Source organism: Phymastichus coffea, unplaced genomic scaffold (assembly GCF_024137745.1).
Source record: "Phymastichus coffea isolate CEN01 unplaced genomic scaffold, Cenicafe_Pcof_1.1 PCOF00060, whole genome shotgun sequence".
NCBI lineage: Eukaryota > Metazoa > Arthropoda > Insecta > Hymenoptera > Eulophidae > Phymastichus > Phymastichus coffea.
Genome location: NW_026706871.1, coordinates 1,522,766 through 1,546,797, shown reverse-complemented (window position 1 = coordinate 1,546,797; position 24,032 = coordinate 1,522,766). Strand labels below are relative to the sequence as shown.

The 24,032-nt window shown below is 43.6% G+C and overlaps 2 protein-coding genes across 2 annotated transcripts in view; one reads left to right on the top strand and one right to left on the bottom strand.

Moving 5' to 3' along the window:
• The window catches only part of LOC131666671 (netrin-1-like), a 116,780-nt gene extending 97,254 nt beyond the window's left edge, over positions 1-19,526 (top strand). Inside the window, exons 5-7 of the mRNA XM_058939504.1 lie at positions 15,154-15,222; positions 16,467-16,677; positions 16,749-19,526. Of these exons, the coding sequence (XP_058795487.1) occupies positions 15,154-15,222; positions 16,467-16,677; positions 16,749-16,893 (425 nt within the window). The 3' untranslated portion in view covers positions 16,894-19,526. The remainder of the gene's footprint in view (positions 1-15,153; positions 15,223-16,466; positions 16,678-16,748) is intronic.
• Positions 19,527-20,897: 1,371 nt separating this feature from the next.
• Positions 20,898-22,231, bottom strand: LOC131666709 (chymotrypsin-1-like). The gene is made up of 4 exons (XM_058939567.1): positions 22,170-22,231; positions 21,649-21,968; positions 21,309-21,566; positions 20,898-21,044 (listed from the first exon to the last, which is right to left on the bottom strand). The coding sequence occupies exons 1-4, from the start codon at positions 22,213-22,215 to the stop codon at positions 20,898-20,900; spliced, it is 771 nt and encodes a 256-aa protein (XP_058795550.1). The 5' UTR covers positions 22,216-22,231.
• Positions 22,232-24,032: the final 1,801 nt, after the last annotated feature.

Genomic DNA, 24,032 nt, shown 5'->3' with positions numbered 1-24,032 from the left:
CTCCTCGGCCGAAATCCGCTTCCGGCGGTAATTAACGTTCCGGCAGCTCAAGGTTCAACTGGCTTGCTCTTTTTTGTCGACGTGCAAATACACTGATTGACCGCACGGCCACTCCTCGCTACGGCTTTCTTTTCCTTTCATTGTTAGATCTTGATTAGCGAGTTCACTATTTTTACCACGATCCGACTGTCGAATAAGGTGCCTCGATTATTCCGACTTTCGTGAATTCATCGGATTGATCGACTGAACTTTCGGGAAAAGTTGGAGCGAACTTTTGGCAGATTAAGCGGAAATATAACGAAAGCACGCTACAAAGCCGCAAAAAGTCGAAAGATTAGTCGCTGTGGGAAAGCCGAACAAACAGCGCCGGATGACATTATAAACGAGGGTAAAATTTTGGACGAGCCTCGAAAAGCATTTGGTCCTAAAAGCTCCCAGTGCAAATACGCACAGCAATTTGGCGTGTAATCACAGGAGCATCTCTTCGGCGTTATACGCATATTTTTTTTGCTATCTCTCGAGAGCACGCAAACGCGCGGGTTGCGCGTCGGTTAACGAGCGACTCGTCATATCTCGCTGGGTTTTTCGTGCCCGCCGTACGTGGGCGCGCAGAGAGCGATTATACGCTAATTTTGGCCTCGAAAAAGAGAGGCGCGATCGAGGCGCGATAAAATGAAAACAATGCGCGCCGCTGCCAAAGGGAGCGCGAATATTTTCGCGGCGGCGCTGGCTGGCGGCTTGTTTTATCGGCGCGCTGCCTATTATCGCACTTATCGGCGGATCGCAGCTGTTATTATAATCGCGGGATAAGCCGAAAGTGTGCTTTGATAATGTAGGGGAGCCAGTTTTGCGAGCGCACGGCCGAGAGAGGGAAAGCATAGCGGATGATGCTCGCAGACCCCCAATTTCTCTTTCTTTCGGCTTCCTCTTTTCCCGCTGCTGCGTGCGTTTACAGCCTGGCTTTACCGTTAACGCTTGCTTCCTTTATGTTGGTCCGATAAACGAGCCTCAACGATCGCGGTGTCTATTTGAAAAATTCAGATTGCCGAGCTCTCGAGCTCAGTTACAGCGAGAAGATGATTAGCTGGCTTTCCTCGAGTTCTTGCTTCTCGGACTCGATAATGAATATCTCAGGTGCAATCTTGCGACCGTCGCAAATAAAAGCCAATCGAAGAACCAGCGGAGTTAAGTTCATCGAAAAATTTAGTTGTAGCCCAAGTTTTTCAATGTCCCGTCGCGAACAGTTGCCGATGCCGCGTTATTTGCCTTTTAAATGAAGTATGGGCGACCGATGGGGACCGCTACATACACTTATTCACTCGAGAGTTGGGGTGGATGAAGTTTTTCTTATTCCGAACCGGGCAGATTGCGGGGACTCTTGAGCGTTCCGCATTATCCTACATTATGCCACAGCGAAAGAGAGAGAGAGAGAGAGAGAGCGGCTGTGCAGAGGCTCCTTATGCCCGACTTCCGAATCTACTCCGGGCAAATCGAGCGACGCGCTTGCCAAGAATCTCGTCGCTCTTATTACTCCGAGCTTCTCTTTTTGTTTCCTCGCCATCCGAACTTTATGGGCTTCGTTTCCTGTTTACTCCTTTTTATTGTTATACTCAGCTTGCCTTGATTTCCTTAAATCTCCCTACTGCTTCCGACTCTTGTGCCGCCGCTGCGAGCGTTTAACAAATTTATCTTGCTCGTTGGCTGTCTTTGCGCTTTGCGTTCGTTTCATCCCTTAATCTCCTTATTTTCTGGCCCTTTCTTTTTTCTTCGTTGGCCTCTCTCCGCTAAGGTTTCCGTTTCCTGTGCATACATTTAGCTGTACGCTGTGTGTACACGCCAAGTGTACTTACATTATTCATTCATTTCACTTGCTTTGCCAATGTTAAATGCATGACAACATTAGCTTCTGCAATCGTGACATTTGTGATTTACAGCGGCGAGTCGTCCGCCATTATTTTTACTCTCACAAGCACATGCAACTTTGAACATACGCGCTCGTTTTTTTCTCTTATAAAATCTAAGAACTTCGAGCCGAACGATAAGCTTATATAATCTGTTAATCTGCAAACTGGCAAGTGAGCTGATGCAAGTTTCATGAAGGCACGAAGTAGTTATTTGAAACATCACAAGTAGGTAAAACTTGGCTGTAGTTAATGAATACTTACGTAACTGTGCGCTTAGCAGTTTAGGAACTATTAGAAGCAGACTTCAAATTGAAATGCACCTTTTTGCCAGAATAGCTTCTGCGTTAAGCTTCGCAACTTGCGAGCTGCATTTTTGAAAACAAAACGAAATTGTGCTTCGATCGCAATAAAAGAGAATCGCATACGTTTCGAACGAAATGGGAAGTTCAAAAGGGTCGCGGGTACGAGCCACGGAAAAAAGCACATTGAGATAAGAGATCTCATATGAAAGGGGCCGTCCAGATATTTTTTAACGTTGCCATGAATTGTTCGCTATCACTGGAAAAGTACAATCGAATGGGTATACGGGCAATGCGTTCGGGCCGCGCACAATGGAGGGCTTCCTCTTGCCCGGATGCCTTCATCCCCGCGGGCCGGCCTCGGCAACTTTTCTCGCTTCTTTTCCCGCTCGCGCTTTCCGCAACGCTTGCCGAAAATTCCCCGGCTGCTCTGCACTTAGACGAACTTTGCGCCGCCTGGACGAGGGCCAGGCGGCGACGCGTGAAATATGCCAAGCAACCTTCTCCAATTATGTTACGTAATCACGAGGAAAACTCCTCACTCGCGAAGCTTCGCGCCATTTCAGCGTTTTTTTTTTCTTTCCTTTCCTTTTGGTTTCCCGCGCCGTCGAATGGGGGCGAATGAATTTTTCCGACGAACGCAGCCGCCGCCTAAACTACGCGACCAGAGACTTGTGCGCCAAGCGAGATTGTGTTTTTATGAGCTAACGAATAAATTCCAAGATTGGTCTTGAAGTTTTGAATTCATTTCCTTTTAAGGTGCATGGGTTTAGCCGGGAAATGGCCTCGTGAGCTTTTCTCGTACACTTTAGCGCGTGAATTTACGCTTCGTACGCTAAATTACGTAAAATACATTAGTTTGGTGTGCGGATAAATTAACACTCTTTTTTGAAATGATATATCATCCCGAGCAGAAAAGTGGTTTCGTAAAAATTACCGAGCGGGTAAACGCTGAAAGTAATACGCGCGTTGAAAAAAAAAAGTGCACGTGGCACTTTTTATGAAAATGGAAGGATAAGCCATTACTTTTACCACCATGTATGGAAATTTTACGATCCAATTTCTCAGTTCCTTGACATGACGTTCAGTCAATACCTCTTTATGAAAGAGAAGTTCGCCGAAAAAGAAAAATAACATGGTGAGGTTCCGTCAAAACGCGCAAAAGGATTTTTCACTTGCCATGAAGCTCTCGAAGAAACAGCAAAGTCTAGAATTCAATGAAGGTAATGAACCGCGAAAGTGCGTAAGCCGCGAGAAAGCAGTGGCAATTGAATACACAGAGCGAGAGAGCCGCAGAAAGCTAATTAGGCGATGCCGCTCGCGCCATTATTTGCAAAGCTACACAGCCGCGAAATCGAGAACATTGGCCACGTTCAAATTAGCGCTCGTTTTCTCTCTCTTTCTCTCTTTTGTGCTCACCGACGCACAACAACAAGAAAAAATACGGCGTGAAAAATGCGCTTTAATACTTTCGCACGCGCACGCGGGGCAAAAGTTAATTACGCAGCGGCGGTGGCGGCGGCGGGTAATTTAAATCAAGACTAATTGATCCCCTGCCCCTTCAATCTTTGCCGTGTATATTATACGAGATTACGAAAGTTTCGTCAAAGTTGTATTATACCGAGAGAGAGAGAGAGAGGGTATATAGGCCTCGATTGAGATCGATCGATATCGCTTTGGCAGCCTCCATTTCGAACTCTGCGCAATCTTGCACCGCCGCCGCGCTGTGCTGCTCTTGTTTTCTCGCGGATACTTGTCGGCCAAAGGAGCGATGCGCCGGCTTACAACTTCTCGTCGATGGCTTGCCCGCGATAACCTACCCGCTTACAACTATTAACTGTCAGTTAAATCGATAAACTCTCCAGGAAGTTACTTCGGTTGTTGGACGCCAACTTATTTTTCTTCGCTTCTTGATTTCGTTGAAGTTGCAAACGGGAGCTTTTCTTATGCAAGTAAAATAACACGAACGACTAGACAGGTGATCCGCTATACGAGTACGTAAGCTTTCGTTGCCGGTGAAGCGTCTTCATTACGTAAAACTATATTATAACTATCGCAAAGAAAAATAAAAGAAAAAGCAGCCGGCGATAGAGAGTTTAGCGCGAAAACGTTGCTGTCCGCGAGATCCTATTACAGACTAAAACACGTTTCTCCTAGTATCAAGTAGACAACAGCCACTCCTCGCTTGCCAACACACGCAGCTTCCACTATATACGACGCACTGGCTCGCTCGCTATACGGAAGCGCACGAGTACACTTTTAGCTTTTACCTGGCTCTAAGCTATTGCGTAATCCTGTAAACGGCACGCTCAAGCTCCCATCTGACGCTCCGAGGCTTCGCTGCTTAATCGACGTATCTCCTACTGAGATCGTTTCCATTTTTTAGTATTTATACCGGCGGCATTCGTTTTATTATCTGCACTTTTCTCGGCCGTTCCCTTTTGCAGAGCAAACAAGCGCACGCGGGCTTGCCGAGTTGTGAGTTTGCCGGATAATATCGTCCGTAGTGAAATTCTTTCGGTACAGTGCAATTAGCAAAACAATCGTTAACGATCTTGCGAAAAAGTTGAACCGGGGTAAAGCATCTGCGCTTTTATTTTAACACGACGGCGCATTTATTTGGCTACAACTACGTTGGCGAGAGATTGCAAATGAAAATAGAACCTCCCAACGTCGTGTATCAGTTTAAGTAAAGGGAGACAAAAAAAGCGAAGTTTCACCGGGTGTGCGTGTTTGATTTTCAGGCGACCGCTGCGCTGCGCGGGAAACCCGAATCGCTCCCACGGGGGATGTGGCGGAATTCTATTTCCCGCGTATTGTTTTGAAATTCTTTTTTTTTTTTTTTTTCTCCTCTCTTGCAAGCACAAAAACAGGCACCGTTCGCGTCCATTATGCTTCCGCATTGAAAGAAAGTTATGCTCGGCGGGTTGTATCGCGAGGAAGTCACACACTCGTTACTTTGTGAATTTACGGGTCTTTCAACTATATTTTATGACTGCTTGACGTTTCAGTTTTTTTTTTTGTTTGTTTGTAGGTTGAATCCGTATCTAATTATGTCGGATTTTACGATTGCGTTGGGAGAAAAGAGACGCTTTCGGCTTTGACAGGTGGCTAATGATACCTTCCAGGCGGAACAGTACTAAAATTGTTTACTATTTCTAAATTAAGGTGTCTAAATCTTGCTGACTACTTTAATCGAAAACTCGGAATCTCTTTTGGCCGACAGAGACGTTTTACGACTAGGAAGGTCGGCGCTATACAGTTTTTCGTCATTAGGAGAATCATAAACAAGTCATTTGGACGTTCCGTCAGTTATTATTAATCAAGAAATATACTTAATCCATTGATCTGGTTTAATTTCATTGATCGTTAGATTGACCAAAGCCATAGCGACGTCGAAATTTAAGCTCGAGTATAACTTAGGAAAGAGAGTGAGAGAGAGAGAGAGAGCGGGGAACGCACCCTCGTGTCGGGCTCTGCGGGACTTTTGACGCTACTGGAGCTGTTGTTTTCCGATAGCGAACCCGGCACACGCCGCGTTCACTCATCCACAATTCATTCTCGTTAGCCTTCTTGTAATCCCTCGGAGATACCGGCTTAGATATAGGGCTTTTGCCAAGCTGCCTTTACTCGCTGATAAATAACAATTAAACTTCTCGGATGTGACGATGCACGAAATTCAAATTTACGTAACCGTGCGCGTTCGCTTACGTAACGGCTTCCAAGGCAATGAGTCAGTCGTTCGTTGACTTTTTTCGTTAGCCTGGATTTCACGCGGCAAGAACCCTCGTCCTTTAAGATAAATACGAAACTGAATATCGGAGAAAGCATCGGTTAAATCCCACGGCGCATAATATAAATAATGAAGACATTACTTTACGACGAGGCAAGGTGACGGGGCGGAGGTACGGCGTCGCGTGTACACAGTGGGCACTCGAAAGAGAAGCGCTCACGCGTGTTTTTTTTTTTTTTTTTTTTTTTTTAATCCAGTATTTATAATTTCGAAGGAGGGGAGTGTACGCGCATATGTGGCAGTTATTTTCTGTTTTTTTTTTTTTTTTTTTTGCGTCGCGCGCGACAAACACGTCCGCCTGTAATTATGATAACGAGCCGACGCCGCGACGGATTCGCGCCCCTTCTACTGATTTATGCGCATGCAAGCGGGCTATATATATATATTTTTTGCTCAGATTCCGCCGACCGTTTTTTCTCTTATCAGTTTCATCGCTACGTTTTCAAGCGCGCACTTGCTCCCGCGTACACCCGCTCGAGTAAGGAGCTTCGACGATGCTCGCCACCGAATCGAGCGGCTCGACGGATGGCCTCGATTATCGCGCGAGCTATTCGATTCCGAAAGGCTGGGGCAATGACAAAGTTCGGCTTCGAGAGCAGGCATTAACGTTCGCGATGAGATCGCCAATGTCGCGTTATATCGTTCCCCGCGGCGACTCTCGCGAAAAAGTCAGGTGGCTGGTTTAGCGACGCAACGAGCGCCTCCCGACGACTCATTATCCGTGCGCCTGCTCCGCAGCGAGGTGATCGATGGCTATCGTATAACGCGACTCCGACTTGACGCCCCGCGGAGACGAGCTTCCGGATTGCAACGTCGGCAGCTGTCGGACCTGTCAGCTTGGCTGGGCCGCGCGAACGGAAATTTGCATCTCGGCGGCCGTTGCGCGGGGAAAACGCGATGCCGAAGACGCGCCTCGACGGCGGAGAACAGTTTATAAAAGGCGGCGCTGTCGCGGGCAAGAACGGTATTTATTGTCGAGCAACGGGTGCTACACCTACGGCCCCGCCGAGCTCCACGGACCTTTCTTCTTATTTATTTCTTCGGAAATTTCTCCCTCGCGCTGAGCTCGGAATATACGCGTCGCGTCTCATTCTCGAGCCGCTCTCCTAATCATTTTATCCGATAAACAGATCGGCGCTTTTCAATTCTTTGATCAAATCGAAAGCTGTTTCGATCAAATTCGAATGCAAAGACAAGGATACCTTTATTGTCGTGTTCTACCTTCGAACGAGTGGTCTCATATATATAAGAATAACAGCGGGCAGAGTAGCTGATCTCGGAACAGTCGACGTCCGAAAAAGAATATCAGAGAGACTACAAGGAAGAAAGCCGGCGCAGAAGGCGAGGGGGGGGGGGGGGGGGGGGGGGTCCTTTGCTTCTGCCGTGGGCGCACGAATCGAATCAAGGAGCCCTCGTTTTTCACGCGGCCCGGACATCGATCATAAATCGACGAGGAGTCCGCGCAAGCTTTTTCCCCGGTTCCCCGAACACGGGACTCGCTTACACGGTCCGCTGAGCACTTTTTCTTCATCCGACTGACCTTCGCGCGAATGGAAAGGAGAAAGAGAAACGAAGTGCGCGCGCGCGTATCCGAAAGTCGACGTGCGCTATGTTTCACGCGAATGGAATCATATTTCTGGGCCATTACGACTGCGACTTTCCAAGATTTTGGATTTTCGCCGCGAGACCGAGCAAGTCCGTAGTCTCGTAGAGTCCATCGATAAGCTCGCTCGTTGAAAGTTTTGCGATGGAAGTTTTATAATTTGGACGAAGCTCGGCGTCGACGCTCGGAAACGCGACAGAGAGGATGTATAGGTGTGCGCCCGAAACTCGACGACAAACAAAGAAAAGAGCTTAAGACGACAGCGGCTCGCCGCGCGAAGCAGATAAGACAAGACGAGAAGGAGAAAGAGTAGGAACGGCGCGAGATAATAAAGAATATAAGAAAAGGGAGAAACAAGGATGGATTCCGGGCGCCGGGGATCTTAGAATCTCGAAGGTGTCCTCGAAGGTTCTGGCCCATCCTGCGCTTCTCGGGGAAATAAAAAGACGCTGCGTTCGCGGATGCGCGCGCGCGATGGGCGCGCGGACGCGCGTGTAAGCGAGACAAGGACGAGATAGCCGACGGGAGGGTCCGCGATAAATCGCGCTGCCGCGGCGCGGGACGACCATTTGCATTTCGATCCTTATTTCGCGTTATTTGTCTTTCCCTCGACGAGGACGACCGAGCAAAAAGGCCGCGCGCGCGCGCTCGTAATGCTAAAATGATGTATCTTGCGCGCGGCCGTGGGGCATTTGATAGATCGCGGACTCCGTGGCGAAGCTGCGCGCACCGCACGGGCGCTCGCCTGCGCGACGCCCAATGACAATTGTCAGTGCGAATCGGCTTGCTCGTCGTTTACTTTCGCGCCTGATGTCGCCGTCCGTAATCGCGCGCCAACGGCAGGCGTGACCGCGTGCATCGCCTGCTTTTACTTGGGAATTCTCTGTGAACATTTTCCTCAGCCCCCCCTCCCCCTCCAACGTTACCAAGGTGTTTCTTGGCGTAGCATGCGTGCTGTGCCAGTTTTTTCACGAGCAGTTATCAGTAAAGCGATTAAACGAATGTGCAATTCTTTGCATCTGCCGAGAGGGAAGAGTCAAGTTTCACGCAAACAGTAAAACGATGGGGAGAGGGAGAGTGGACGCATTCAATAAGAGAGAGAACAATAGATTAAGTAAAGATTAGCAGAAAGAAAAAATGAGTTAAAGAACAAGCTTCAAGTCTCTCTCTCTCTCTCTCTCTCCTACTTCTTGACAAAGATGTGAGAAAGAAGAAGAGCGCCAAGGGATATCGGAGGAAGGGAAAAAACAAAGAAAAAATTGAGGCGGCTCGCAGCGCGAGAAATAGGTATATATATAGGCGGCACGATCGAGGGAGTGAGCAAGGGAATAAAATAATGAGAGTAAGAGACTCGCGGAACGTTAATTTAAATCTCTCTCTATCTCTCCTCGGCGAGCTAATCCCCAGGGAGGTTCCGAGAGCGAATCTCCAAGTTTACCAGACGAGAAGTAATAATAGCCGTATAGCGCGTCGAGAGGAGCGCACTTCGATCCGACTCATCTCTCTCTCTCTCTCTCTTTCCGCGGGTATTTGTTTTACGCCGCACGCACACCAATTTTTACGAAACGGACGCCTTTGTGTGTACAGTGCAGGCAATAGCCCAAGGCGATTTGTTGGCTTTGGTGCTTGAGCTTTGACGTGTACTCATGGATTCCCGTATTCTTTTTTTTCTATTCGAAATGAAAGGAGAAATCCGAGCTTTCGAGTAGTCTCGCAGTAGCTCGCGCGAATAACGACTTTTTTTTCGTGAAATTTGGATTTGTATGTAACCTTGATTTTGGCGTCGATGAAAGCGGATCTTCGATCTGCAACGTCGTTCCGCGAGATCGCTGCCGAATCGCGCGCGCGCCTATTTATTTATCCGTTTGATGTTTTTTTCGTCGTCAGCTCGAGCCCCGCGGATAAGCGGATACGCGAGCGCGCGGTGGTCGGGGAATTTTAACGAATACGCCGGCGTCGAGTCCCCCCCCCCCCCCGCCCCTCCGATAATAGAATCCCCGTAACGCGTTTTGAGCGCGAGGCGCATTCATATGCCGCGCTCCGCACTCTCCGCCAGCGTCGGGCTAAACGAATTATGCGTAATTTGAATTTCGTTTGAAATTCAATCGATGCGCTCTCCGCGCCGGGGGAGGGGCGCGCCGCGCGCGATACCAGCCCGGTGTCCCGTGAAAATATAAAAATAACGACGATATCGAAAAGCCGCGAGTCGTCGGCGCGTCCGCGGATTTCTACATGTTACGCGAGCCTGGTTTAATGGGCAACGTTCGAAGAGTACATATACACGGTGATTTATTTGCTCCGAGGTCGACAGCTTAACATTTCATTTCTCTCTCTCGCGCGGATGCTTTTCAATATCCATTGCTCGACTACCGCTATACGCGAACTAGCGTTCTTCCAAAAAAAAAAAAAGAATTCACTCGGTCGTCGAATTAAAAGCGCCTGAATTTTCAGCCGACTTCCGGTTCTATCTTCCGCGCGTCCGCGCAGCAGAATATCCACGTTTAATCGAAGACGTTAATTAGCGAAAGTCTGATGGGTGCGCTAATGAAACTAGAAATACTCGCAAGCGCTGCCTCGCTTTTTGCCAGCGGCGGTCAAACGCTTTATCGAAACACATTGCAGGCTCTCGTTATTACAGAGGGCAAGACTATCGCCAAAATGCCTAATATATGCGCATCTGTTTCGGCTCGGCTATGGGATGGCTGCGATGATTATCGGCAAGTAACCACAATAATGTGTTGATTACCGCAGTGCAAGCCACTTAAGATTCAGTCCACAATCTGACAGCATTTGCAAGTGTAATTAAGCATATACCCGCTAATTGTATGTCGGCGCTTATGAAAGACGCTCCATTTACGGCTCAACGGGATTTATTTATTTATTTTGTTTTTTAGACTTTGAAAGCTCGACTCCTCGCGTTCGATATGCTAATGCCAACGTCTCCCAAGCAAACAAGCGTACGCGTGCATATCCATTTGATCAACACACACCCACATCAATCGGCAGTTCCTCGTTCTAATTGTGAAAGGCACCGAGCGAGCGAGCGATCAGATCGCAATCACGACTGTCTGCCAGGCGATCGAACCTCAAAGAAGCTCGCGTGCGGATAATCTACTTAATGCGCACAGACGACGAGAGTCGAGCAGTCCTTTGTAGCGATTAACCGAGTCAACTCCGTCAAAATTACTCGGCCGTGAATTCCTACCTAGTGAACCTTCACCTTCTGGCGATAGAGAGAGAGACAGAGAGAGAGAACATTCCGTCGCTCGACGGAACAATTCGACCTAAATCTCCGACGCGTCACAACGAGCGCTCGGATTAAGCACTTCGGCGTGATCACCGATTTCCACCACCGGTGCGAGTGCAGCAACCGTGCGCGTAGCTTCCTGTCGTTCGCGAGAGCTCAGCCGCGTTTTGCTTTCTCGGTTACGTACTTGCGCATCGCTGAATTGCCGAGCCGACTGCGCGTCGCACAACGACAAAAGGCACATAATCCCACTGGGCACGACGAGCCCTTGGAACGTACAGAGCGCCAGTGTAAACGCGTGGTCGCCGTGGCCGGCGCACAGCGGCGCTCACGGTTACGCGCCATCGCCGTGAACGGGCGCGTACGTATTTGGCCAGCGAGGCAGAGTATCGCGCGCTGCTGTCTTCGCGTCGGCGAGCGCCTATAAACGGGCGCGCGGCCACAGCGTTGACTAGCTTTTAATGCGCTTATCCGCTCGCCCGTCCGCGAGTCGCGCGCGAGATTCTCTCCCCTCGCGCGCGACTGCGACGCCTCTCGCTGCCTACTCGAGTTCGACAGTGGCATTCCTTATTAATCGTTTGATTGATCGCGAGCAGGAGGGCGGAGGCAATCGGATGCGACATCGAAGCGTAAAAATCTGCCAAGCGTTCAGTCCACGCGATTAGCGGCAGCAGTGGCGAATGAAAAGGCAGTTTGGCTGGGCGCTACCGCAGACGGGGGTAATACAAGCGTCGCTCTCGCGACCGCAGACCTGCGTACGCGCGCTCGAATTGACCGAGTGGTCGTCGCTGCGTCCACGATTAAAATGCGCGCGGCGCGCTAACGCCCGAAGAAAGCGCACCGCCGATATATCGGGAATAATATCGCTGGAGCGCTTAATAAACATTAAAGCGCAGTTGGCGCGCCGGCGCGCGACTTTCTCATTAAATTGTCGCGCGCGCGCGTAAGTTATGTCTCGATGAGTCGATACGATATGATAATTTTAGCCAGGGAGAAAGTGCGCGCGCTCGCCGCGGCGCGCGTATATAAGAAATTGATCGCGCGAACGAGAGATTAGAGCAATAATTTATCGCTGGCTGCGAGTCGTCACGCCGACGCGTTGGAAAAGCTCGTTTTAATTTAAACCGCGAAATTATGATTCGCGGAACAGCAGTAACGATAATTCCAAAGTAAATAGGTGCAAGTAAGGGCTTTGACGAACAAAGGCACGAGCGGAGTAGATAGCAAGAGAGAGAGAGAGAGAGAGAGAGAGAGAGAGAGAGAGGCAAGTCGGCAAGTCGGGGGCTGCTAACCGCTTTAACCGCCGCAGGAACATTAAGCGCGCGACCGCGGCGCTGGAACGAGTTTTCGCGGATGTCGGCTGGCATGCGGCGATAATTATGAATCGGCCGCGCGCGAGAGAGAGAGGAGTCCGCTGCAGCATCGAGCCACGCGCGTGCGCGCTCGCCTCGCAATTCCGAATTTGCGATAGCGGCCCAGCGAAAGCCTTTCTCGGCCGAAGTGCCCTGCGCTCGTGCTGCGAGCCCGTCCCGACCGATTTTCCGCAGTTGGCGAACGACCGCGGACGGCCAATCGGTCGCGCAGTGTCGCTTTGCCGTGCGCGAGACGCGCGATCGACGAGTCGCCGGCGAGGCGCGCCGCGTCGGGCCCGATAACGAAGACGACGGGCGAGAAACGAGCGGCTTCGAAAATTAGTACCTCGCAAGCATATTCCTCGGCTTGCGTCGATGCAGCACCGACCGTTCAGCGCGCCAATCAATAGGACGCGCGCGCGGAAAGAAGAAGAAGAGAGGAAGAGGACAAGAGAAGCGCTCTGCGGGCCTTCGCTTCGTTTTGCCTAATCTCTCTCTCTCTTGCTCTGTATACGCTCGCGTAAAACGCCTGGCTCTCTCGGAGTGATTAATTCGACGCTGCCCGGGTGCCATTAAAATCCTCCGCGCGAACAAATCAAGCGAAGGCGCACTCGCGCACGCCGAACAAGCTGCGCTCTCGATCATTTCGTGCCCAGAGAGCAGAGTAATCTCGCGCAGCCGGCACAAATAATTTACTCTGCTGCTGCTGCTGCTGCTGCTGCTGCTGTCGCCGTGCGTATGTGTTAGTGTACATTTCTCTGCTTCTCCCTCGCTGATTTCTTGCGTTGCTGCCGTGTAATGGCGCAGGCACACTATCGACAACGACGACGAAATATATATAAAGATCTGATCGTCGTCACGAAGGAAAAGATGGCAAGGACATTAAATTGAAACGAAGCGCAATGCCCCTGAGAGGAGAAGAAAAAACTTGGACGTGGCGCTAATGGCCTGGAAACTCATTGGATCGAGGCAATAAGTGGAGCAGTTTCCATAGCGAGAATAATCGATTGCGGTCGGCGAACATAAGGAATATTAGGCAAACGTAAGGTGTCGCACGCTCGTTGACGCTAACATGTTGTTACGCAGTCAGAGGAGAGTCAGACAAAGTGCGCGTAATAAGCATTTCATCGCCGCAAAGCGAACCGATATTTATCGTCGCTCACTGCGGACAGTTGGCACGAAGCAGCCGCGCAATGGACTGCTACACTCCATCATCCGCGCCGGTTATATATCGCCTACGAATTAGGATTATACCTGCTGACTCGCAAGCTCAGCTACAATCTAGCGCACGACGACGACGATATATCGTCTCTCTCAGCGGTGGTCAGCTAACAAATAATCTCTTTCGCGGACAGATTTTCTCGCTGTTGACTAACAGAATCGTTGAACGACGCGGTGTAGCTTCTCGCTTATCATCGACGTCGAAGGCATATTTTTCAGTGGGGAAGTCTTTTCCGTCAACCGAGTGTAACAAACGAAGCTCGAACGGGGTTCTTGAAGCTAAAGAAAGAAGAAAAAATCAAGCGCTATAGCTTGATCGAACAGCCATCAACGACCGTCCGCGATGCAAGCCTCGCGAAACACAATAGCAGCGGCGAGTGCGCGTGTCCAGTGTACATGTATATACACGTGTACATCGAGCGCGGAAAAAAAGTAGCCGTTGGAGGGCGAAAATAGAAAGCTGCACGGGCGCGTCGGTGCGCAGCGGCGGCGCCTCTCGCAGCGGCGATAAACTATAACGGGTTGGTAGACGCGCAGCCAGTAGTCGATCGGTCCATTATCTCGAGGACTGACTGTACTGGGCCGCTCAATTAATTCTGGCGGCGCTTGCAGTTACTGGCCACTCGACACCGCACGAGTATATGCATGCACGTCGCCGCGATCAAACCGAGCGTATCGCTTGGCAGATGCAATACGTCCAGGACAGAGAGCAACCTATTGCCGACGCTGCTTCGGCGCACATTGGAAATAATGGAAATACACGCTTGCTCGGAATATTCGATTGTCTTGTTGTTGCAAGATCGAACGCTCCTCGAGAGCTATGCTACTGAATTAAATTTCAAAATCGAAATGGAAACCCGTATATCCGCGCCGAGTGTTTACTCGTCTGCGTTGATTGTCACGTCTATGCATGAATTTCAAAGCAACGGATACACTTTTCCGGCAGTTAAAGCTCTTTTCGAACCGAAACACACACACACGCTCTTCGCGTGCGTATGCTTTTTTTTAACGCAAACAGCATTGATCGAAGAAATATTTTTATTTGTTTTCTTTTTTTTTACCGGGCGAAAATCCATTCGTGCAAAGCCAATTTGGCATATTCAGCGAGCGAATTTGGTCCGAAAAAAAAAAAAAAAAAAAGCGAGAGCAAAAAAGATGAATAAAACGAAAAATAAAAGCCGGAATATTTCCCGGATGTTTGTCCGATATTTCCGTTCAAAGACTCGCGAGCTAGCGCCGACAAAGCTTCGCTCGCGCGCTGGAATTTTCTCTCTATTTCCCCGGTACTAACGACCCGATCGAGTGGGCTTTTGATACATTGGGAGTCCCGTGATACGGAAGAGCTACAATGAAAGAAGCGCACGAAGGGATGATTTGCACTTTCGAGTGCTACGTGGAGAGACTAGCTTTGATACGTTGCTGTCTGCGCGAGATTTTATCGATCATTCATTCTCTTATTATGAATATCAAGCCAAATACCTTGCTGGGGTTTATTAAATTAATACTCGATCGAGTACCACCACTGCTTGTCTACAGATTGACAAAGATCGAGAGAATTTGCATTAAAGCATTCGCCAACCAAATAAAATTGGCTCGGACTGGCAGCAGCCGCAGACTAAGAAAATCCGAGATATATCGCATTACTTTGTGGCTGAATATTGACTGATTAAATAAGCGCGGAACAAACGCGAATTGAGTTCCAGACGAATTCTTATGTATCTTTGTGTGTTACAGAGCAATGTCGTAAGTGTCGGGCAAGTACTCGACGACTGAACCTGAACAAATACTGTAAGCGAGATTACGGTGAGTCTTTCCAAGTTTACATTAGTGTGGGATATATTGATGTTTACTTGCAACCAGTTTCAGAAAAGATGATAAAAACGTAACAAATAGACGAATTGCCATTAATGAGTTGATACATACTTATACATTCCTTATATTGGTGAAATTTCATAAAAATTTGCTCGTCTATTTTTCAAACATTCAAAACAACGTCAATGTAGAACCACTAAAAATTCAATATTCAAAGATGTATGTATAACTTGACAAATAGTCCACTTTAGAATTTTATAAATTGCGCTCAAGTATTTGAAAAGACTAAATGTCTATCCATCTAGCGACTAACGACAAGCATGAAAAAGCACTTGTAATTTGTTCGAATTATTTTTTCACTTTGCAATTTTCTACTTTATTGGTCATTGAATCCGTTGTGAAAGGCTGACGATGACGCGCTATGAGACCAACACAAGTTTTGACACATTAATAAAATTTACCGAACGCAACAGTATAACACGGCTAGGATCGAAGCTATTCATTCGGACTCTTTTACGAGTATATATCGTCATAAACTGAAATAAAGCGTCACGAGGAACAGCCGAGTGCACATAAAATACCTCATCGACAGAGTCTCCATCGAAAATTATAGACGCGCGCGGACGCGTTGATCGTTTGAAAAGGTATCGTTCGATGGGCTATTGAACGGGAAAGTATCGGCGATCGGTGAAAGATATGCGTGTGCGTGTGTGTACAGAGGGACGGGGAAGCTACGCGAGGAGCAGAAAAGAAGAAACGAACGCGCGCGTTTAGGGCCCCCTTAATAATAGAAAGGCATGCTTTTGAGGTGAGAGAGCCGCAGCCGGCAAAAGCGCACCGAGCAGCCAGTTCATGACGTCTTTCTCGCGTCGCCGCCACGCACGGCTGTCCGCTCGCGTTTCATTCACCGCTTATAAATCTCCGGGCGCTCGACTTTAAATAGATCCACAAAGTGCCCGTGTCTCTCCTTGTTCTCGCTTTTCCTCGGCGTCGAATCTCTTCTCTTGGCTCTTCGCGCTTTTTTATCATCGGCCTTTCGCGCACCTTCGCCGGTTTATTTTGGCGGCACTGTTTAGCGCGGCGATTGCACGCGGACGTAAATGTTTTCTCGGATGGAACGACGCGTTTATTTAAAGCCGCTCCCTCCCGGCGAAAGTTATTTTCAAAAGATCTCGCGACCAAGTGAAACGACGAATGCTGAAATGGGACTAATGCGAACGTGTGTATGCACGCAGCGCTGCTGGCTACGGTCACGGGCCGCAAGAAGACGGGCGACGTCCCGGCTGGGCCCGCAGGCAGCAATCCCAATTCCTGGGTCAAGTTCTCCGTGAACGTCAACACGATTTACAAGAGGAGCCGGGACTCGAGAATCTCCCGGGGCACCAGTCTGCTCTACGTGCACTCCAACGATCTTGCCTGCAGGTGTCCCAAGATCAAGCCCAACCAGTGAGTACACGTCGATCTCCAGCGCCAATCGTAACGGCGCCGTCACATTACTCGAACTTCCGAAATTCCAGGTCCTACTTGATCCTCGGCATGGAAAGCGACGGCGTGGCAAAGGACGGTCTGACGGTCACGGAAAGGTCGATCGTGATCGAGTGGCGCAACGAGTGGAGTCGCAGGATGCGTCGTTTCGAAAGAAGGGCGAGATCCTGCCACTGAAAACATTTATACCAGTCAAACGCTTCGTATTAGCTTGGACTACTCGTCTTTATTACTTGGATACGAATCACGAAAAGAGAGAAAATACAAAAAAAAGAAAACATTAAATCATTTGTTTATCATAAGATTCCTATATTTTTTTCAAAAAAACAAAATGAAAAGTAAAAAAGAGAGAAGATCTTTATTTCTGAAAAAAGGAATGAACACAATCGCGAACACAATGCACGAATACAAGTCCTTGTTTTTATCTAACCGCAAAGTAATATGAAAAAGTATATCAAGAGAAAGAATATTATCGGAGTATTCATTTATTAATTTTTAATCATTATATCGCATTAAAGTATAATTTATTTAAAGAGGAAGTATGTAGTATTTCAATTCACACCGTCGCGAGTATTCGAGTTACTATAAATGCTTTTTCTACGATTTTTATATACACGAGCTTTTCGAAAAATTCTATATACAGTTAAACTGTTTTTCTTCCTCTTGTTGAAGATTCAAAAGCCCAATGCCGTACTCCCCAAGAATAAATTTCCAACCGACTAATTTCTTTCTCGCAACGGCTATATTTATTTATTATAATGATAATAATATTGAAATATACGACGACGCAACAACGTCAATCGCGCGCATGACTTTATACATGTAAACAAGATATTCGACTATATGCGTCCGTTAATGTAGATTTTCTTGTACATTTTTATATAAGTACATAATTAATCATCAGTAATATTTAATAAAGGAAACTAAGAGCAATCAGTCGTCCGTGAAGAGTTCTCCTATGTATGAAATGTGAAAAAACACATATCGATTTTCGAAACACAAAGAAACTACCGAAACTAAACATGTAATGTACAAAAGAACAATTGATTGCCGATAAAGAGTTAAAATTTCTATACTATTGTAAACAGCATGCTAAGATTTTCGTTACATGATTTCACACGAGAGAACTCTTTCGAACGGAGGTGATGCGCGTTTCCTTTTTCCGATACTATAATACATTTTTGATGATAGTAACTAAACAAAAAAAAAATAACCAAGCAAACGAATAGTTGACAAGAGCGAAGAGGCTCGAAGTGCCAATTTCCACTAAAGGCCATAATCGTTCACGTACTTATAAATTAATATAATCAATCGATAACCCTAATGAACTGAGATTTTTAGAAATCTCATTGTCGACACACTCTGAATATCTCACGTAATGATAATAAACCGGTTTTTTATATTATCATAGAATGCTTCATTAAAGCTCTTAAAAATTGAATGTTATATATTCTGGTGGAAATGAAGTAACTTCGTAGGCTCAGTAATATGTTGAATACATTGATAATATATTCAAGTTTCATGTATGTACAGAATGTATGATGTTTTTAGAAAAATAAAATCACCGTAGATTCCCAATTCGCTTTTCTTTATTTTCAATCATCGTTGCGTTGAATGCATTTCAAAAGCAATTTTATTTATCAATTTCCCCTTTGATCAGCCTCAATCTAAACCTTCCATAAGTATTGTTTAGACTATATCGTAACTTTTCCTTGAAAAGCTATAAATTTGGCATGCTTCTTTTAATCACATAGTACTCTTTCTTACTATTTTTCTAAGAATAACATGTTGGTCCAGCAATCAGACTGGTAGAACTATTTGAATCTATGCAAGGTGATTTCATTTTTCCGAAAGAGAATAATAATAATAATAATAATAATAATAATAATAATAAGAATAATAATAATAATAATAATAATAATAAGAATAATAATAATAATAATAATAATAATAATAATAATAATAGTTGCCGAGCATCCTTGGATTGATCTTATACGCGAGCGACCACACGATGAATGTGCTAAATTTATACTTCCGGACTTTATTATGCTAGCAACGATAGAATTATAAATCATATACATTATAAACAATATCATCAAAGCAAATTAATCGATCGCTACCGCATATTATCGATATACGACTATGACTAGCTCTCGTTTTAAATTATTATCCTAAGTGTCACGTCGTGTATTGTGGTGTAATAAATGTGATTAGGTAGTTATCGTGCGAAATAAATATGCATTGCGTCGTAAAAATACTATTTAGTTTTCACTGTTTTACCATCCTCGAATTCCTTCATAACAAGGGTTTCTCATCTTTTTATCTTCTCATGTATAAATGCAAATATTGTTACATTTTAGCCAAGTATATATTAAAACAAAAACTAGTTTATTACAGGTAAAATATTCCAAAACTTAACTTGAGCAGTCTACGTAGTTGTACATTAGATTGGCAATCAATATAATAAACACGAACAGTACGGATAATCTTCATCAAAATAACGTTCTATTACAAAACAGAGTAATAAATCAAAGTTGATAACAATTAACCGATCATGACAAAGATATGTGATAGCGCCACTTTTCATAATACATGCAGTTTTGTATAACCAATGTTATATAAAAGATAAAAACCATGCAACATTAGAATGCTGCATAGCTGATGAGAAGTAATAAATTTTCAGTTCTGTAGAATTAGGATAACACTTTGCTTATTGACTGCTATCGACTTCGACGAAGGATATCACAACTCGATTATTTTCTACTATGAAAATGGTCAATAGTCAATTCATTAATGCCTCTTATGTAAGGAATAAATAATGATGTACATTTTACTCCATGTACATTTTAGTCAAAGATTGCATGTTATTGGGAAATTAAATTTCAATACAGAAGATTACATTTTAATTTTCTTCGCATCTCAGAATATAACAAAATGCACATGGAAGAAAACACTTACATAAATATTAGATTTGCCATCAGCGCAATTATGAACATTAATTAGAATGCCAACTGGTTTACCTTCAGATACAAGAGGGCAACTCAAATCAGTCTAGAAATTCGATTGTGATGTACTAGTATTCAAATAATGTGACTGCCTATTTCAGAATTGCAGCTGTATCGATAAATAAAATTTTTTTATGTAACAAGATATTCAATTAAGTCAATGTTATTAATAGAACAATCATAAACTATTTCAAATCGATGAGGAGTAATATATTTTATTTTAATAGAACTAACATGATTTTAAATATGCATTTCAAATATGCATTGGACGTTCAATAACTTTATTACAGTTCAGTTTAATGCGATTTTTAATTATGAAGCAAAATGATTTCGATTGAAAGAAATGGTAATTATATTTATCGTGCAAGCTTCAAAGACGTTCGTAGGCAGATAGCATAAGTGTCAAAATGATGAAGTAAAAAAATTATTTTAACATTGTTTAAACTTCTTTAAACTGCAGCAAAGACTGGTAAATATATCATACGAATCATATTTTGCTCTAAGTGTAATGTTTAATAAAAAAAGTGTTTATAATAAACAAATACGTGGACGATCATCAATTGCTGTCTATAAAAACAACGTAAATCATATTTATATGTAGATAAGATTGGATAAAAAAATATTATAACAAATTGGAATTTTAAGAAATTTATAAGTAACTTAATAGTCCAGACCTGCGCCAATATTCTAATGGGTGTTCATAAATTAAACAAGTTTTATATAAAATTTGTTATTTTTTATTATCAACATTGACAGCACAGCATATTTTTTACCCGTATATCTTTTAAAAAAATTTCGAGGAACTCAAATTATTTTATTTATAACTATGATCTACGATAACGATTCCATTGCGATTCGATGCCGAGCGAGAGAGATAATTTTGAGTGCGCAGTATTATTGCTTTTATTGAGAACAATAAAATTAAAAGAGATAAATACATTATAAAATACAAAATTTATAAATATAGAGTTTATTATAAAATAATAAAAGTGTTAACTAGAAATAATAAAAAAACAGAAACGGCCAGAGTTTGGATATTCATCGTAGAAGTTGTATACCGGTCCTTGCTTTTTAATTATTCTATTTAATTCTCTAATTATAGTCTAATTAAATACATATATTTAAATCTTTTGGTTTTTATTTAAAAATTTGAAGTTCATAACAATAAAAATTAAATTAGTTAGAGTTAATATCATTGACAATGAATTTCAAATAATAGGAAACTTTGGTGAAGACATCAGGAACTCCACCAGCACATCCATGAATTCCAGTACTGATACCAACCAACTGATTTCCGTATGTGAGAGGACCTCCTTGGTCAGTCTACAAGTATAAACATGGAATTATAATAATAATTTACTATAATCATCCGATCGTAATAGTGTCTGTAATTATTTAAATATTGTAGTTCATAATAGCGCAGTACGGATCGACTTGACATTAGCGCATACATATACATCGTGTATATCTGAGCATGTGCGCGTTGATGGTATATCATCATGGTTTATAATCCAACGTATCACTTCCAATCGTTTCTGTTAAATCAAATGAAATTCAATGGGTAGAAAAACGAAAAAAAGTAGTTACCGTGCATGTTGCAAGGTAGTTGTTGGGCGAGGTGCAAATTTGGTATTGCTTCACATTGAGATTTGGAAAGTACTTTTGACATTCTTGTTTGCTGATAGAACGGAGTTTAGCTTTTTGTAAAAGTTCGATGGATGGGCCGCTAGGATTGTTCACGCTTCCCCAGCCCGTGAACAACAGCTCGGAATTTTGAGGTAACTCGGTAATAGCCGGCAGATTGACTTGCTGTACATACCGAGACGGCTGCACATTCTGCCTGAGCTGACATGTGGAAATTCACAATTGATTATAAGTCTGCGGAGTCGGGCAAGTAGGCGCTGGAATTTCAAAGTACATTACGTACGTGGATCATTCCAATATCATTCTCGAATGACGACCATTGCCAATCCCACTGATATTCAGGGTGTAGCGTGACCTTTGAAACGTCGCATACCATACCGTCCTTTCGCAGATTCATTGTGCCCACGATAACTTTCAGTTGATTAAAGAGTTGCGGGTTCCTAAGTATGTTGACCAAGCAGCTGCCAGATGTGACGACGTGTCTCATCGTAACTAGAGCGCCTCCACACACGTGCTGCTCGTTGATCTGCACTGATACCTGGTATGGAAATTCACCGGGTGCAGCAGTGTTTCCGCCTTTGATTCTCAACGACGTGACGTCAGCTAACGATACAAAATATCAGCACGGTTAGGTATTTTACTATTCCGAAGAATATTATTTTTTCTTTGAAATAACTTCACCACGAACGTAAAAGGAGTCCTTGCGACCACGTATGAATTTACCGCACGAATTGTAGGTAAGCCAGGTAGTACGCGCATTTCGAAGATTCCCTTTATTCTCGTGAAAAAGTACTCGCTACTTACCAGAAGTTACTGCACACAGGGCAAATAGGTAAATTATGCGTATCATGCTTCTTACTTTCAGCGAATGCGTTACGTGATAGTGAAGTCAAAGGCAATTGGTACAACAGTATATATGGGTATCAAATTATTCGTAACTGTGAAAATAATGTACATTCATAAGCGTTTTCAATGGCAAACAGTCAACAACAGTGTACTCTTTTTATTGAATTATCTTTTGTAAGATCCCTTTGATTTTTATATTTTTTGCATAATATAAAACAAACAAAAAAGGCATCAATTAACTTTAAGACTTTTTAATGAAATAATTACGTATATAAGGATGTATCTTCAAGTTTGAGCTCAATTAGAAGCTTAGTTGCACTTGCGATGTGTTAGAATTAAGCATCGAATAGTTAATACATTTAATATCTACCTTAGCTCATATTTAAATTAAAAATACTGCAGACAAAATTATATCTTATACATATACTGCCACACTCTTTCACTACTATATAATTTCTTATTTAATAGAATCATATAGTCTAAGTGAAATTATGGACAATTTAATTTAAATAGTCCATATAAAGCAAATTTTGTTAACTATCTTCAATAAACTCTTTATGATTATAAACTATTCACTAGTCTAATGTCGCGATATATATGTATGTACTACTTAAGCAGATAAAAGGAATGAGTCGTATCAGTCACTTTTATAGGCAGATAAAGTTTATTCCAATAGTACATTCTGTTAAATAGAAAAGATTTTTAAAGTAAATATTTTAACGACCCGCAGCTCTGGTATTTTCCTTGTTAGTTGTCAATAAATTTACAAGAACTGTATCAAAATTTATCAAATGTTATTATTAACTTGCAAAGAAATACAGTTTATGATAATTAATGCCATATCGTCTCATTAAATGAGGAGGCATATGATTTTATTCAACGTTGTATTTTTCAAACATACACATATGACAACAAACTTATACCGTCTGCTTAACTCATTAGATAATATTTTTTATCTCTGCTTATTAAATTTTATGTAAAATTATAAATGTGGGAAATGTTTGGATAAATTAGAAAAAGAAACTGACATTGCGCGAGAGTCAATAAGAGCGAAGCTAATTAATTTATGCTAATTCTTATGGAAGCAAAATTGGTCTCATTAAATTTTATAATTTTCGACTATTTATAAGTTGCTTAAGTATATAAAATATGAAGCGAATAATGGTAGTTCTATTCATAGAAAATACATTTCTGTAAATTAATTGTATAAAAGTTGAGACGGTTTATTTAATAATCTGATATTAAATTGTTTTGAAAAAAGAAACGATTGATTCCACAATTCAACTGTACTCAACTGGTCCTCTATTGACTCAACTACGAAACTGTTAATTTCTGTTAAATTCATGTAAATCATCTTCTTTTTTAATAGCATAAAGCGTACCGTTTAAAGATAAGGCGTATTTTCTTTTCAATTTCGGCAATAATTCCGATTTCATATTTCAAAAATAATAATTATTCACGTATATACATGTACCATGCGTGACTGGAGAAGGAGACTGATAATTACGTGATGATTCGAATTCGGTCCGATGAAAAAATTTATTTATAATCTGAAGAATTTTTTAAAAATAGCCTCACGTTTCTTATTTGATAACGAAAACTATGATTTTTTTAAATCTAAAAATTTATTAAATTGCCAAATTTGGAGTTTTTCGAAATCTTTCTTGTTAGACCTGACATCTACATACATTACTCGTAAGATATATAAATTGAAAATATAAAAAGTTGAACAACTTTTCAACAACTTTTCGATTCTGAAAAATTCCAAATATATGTTTCTTTCAATTTCAGACCGTTTTTGTGCTTTCAAAACTTAGCAAA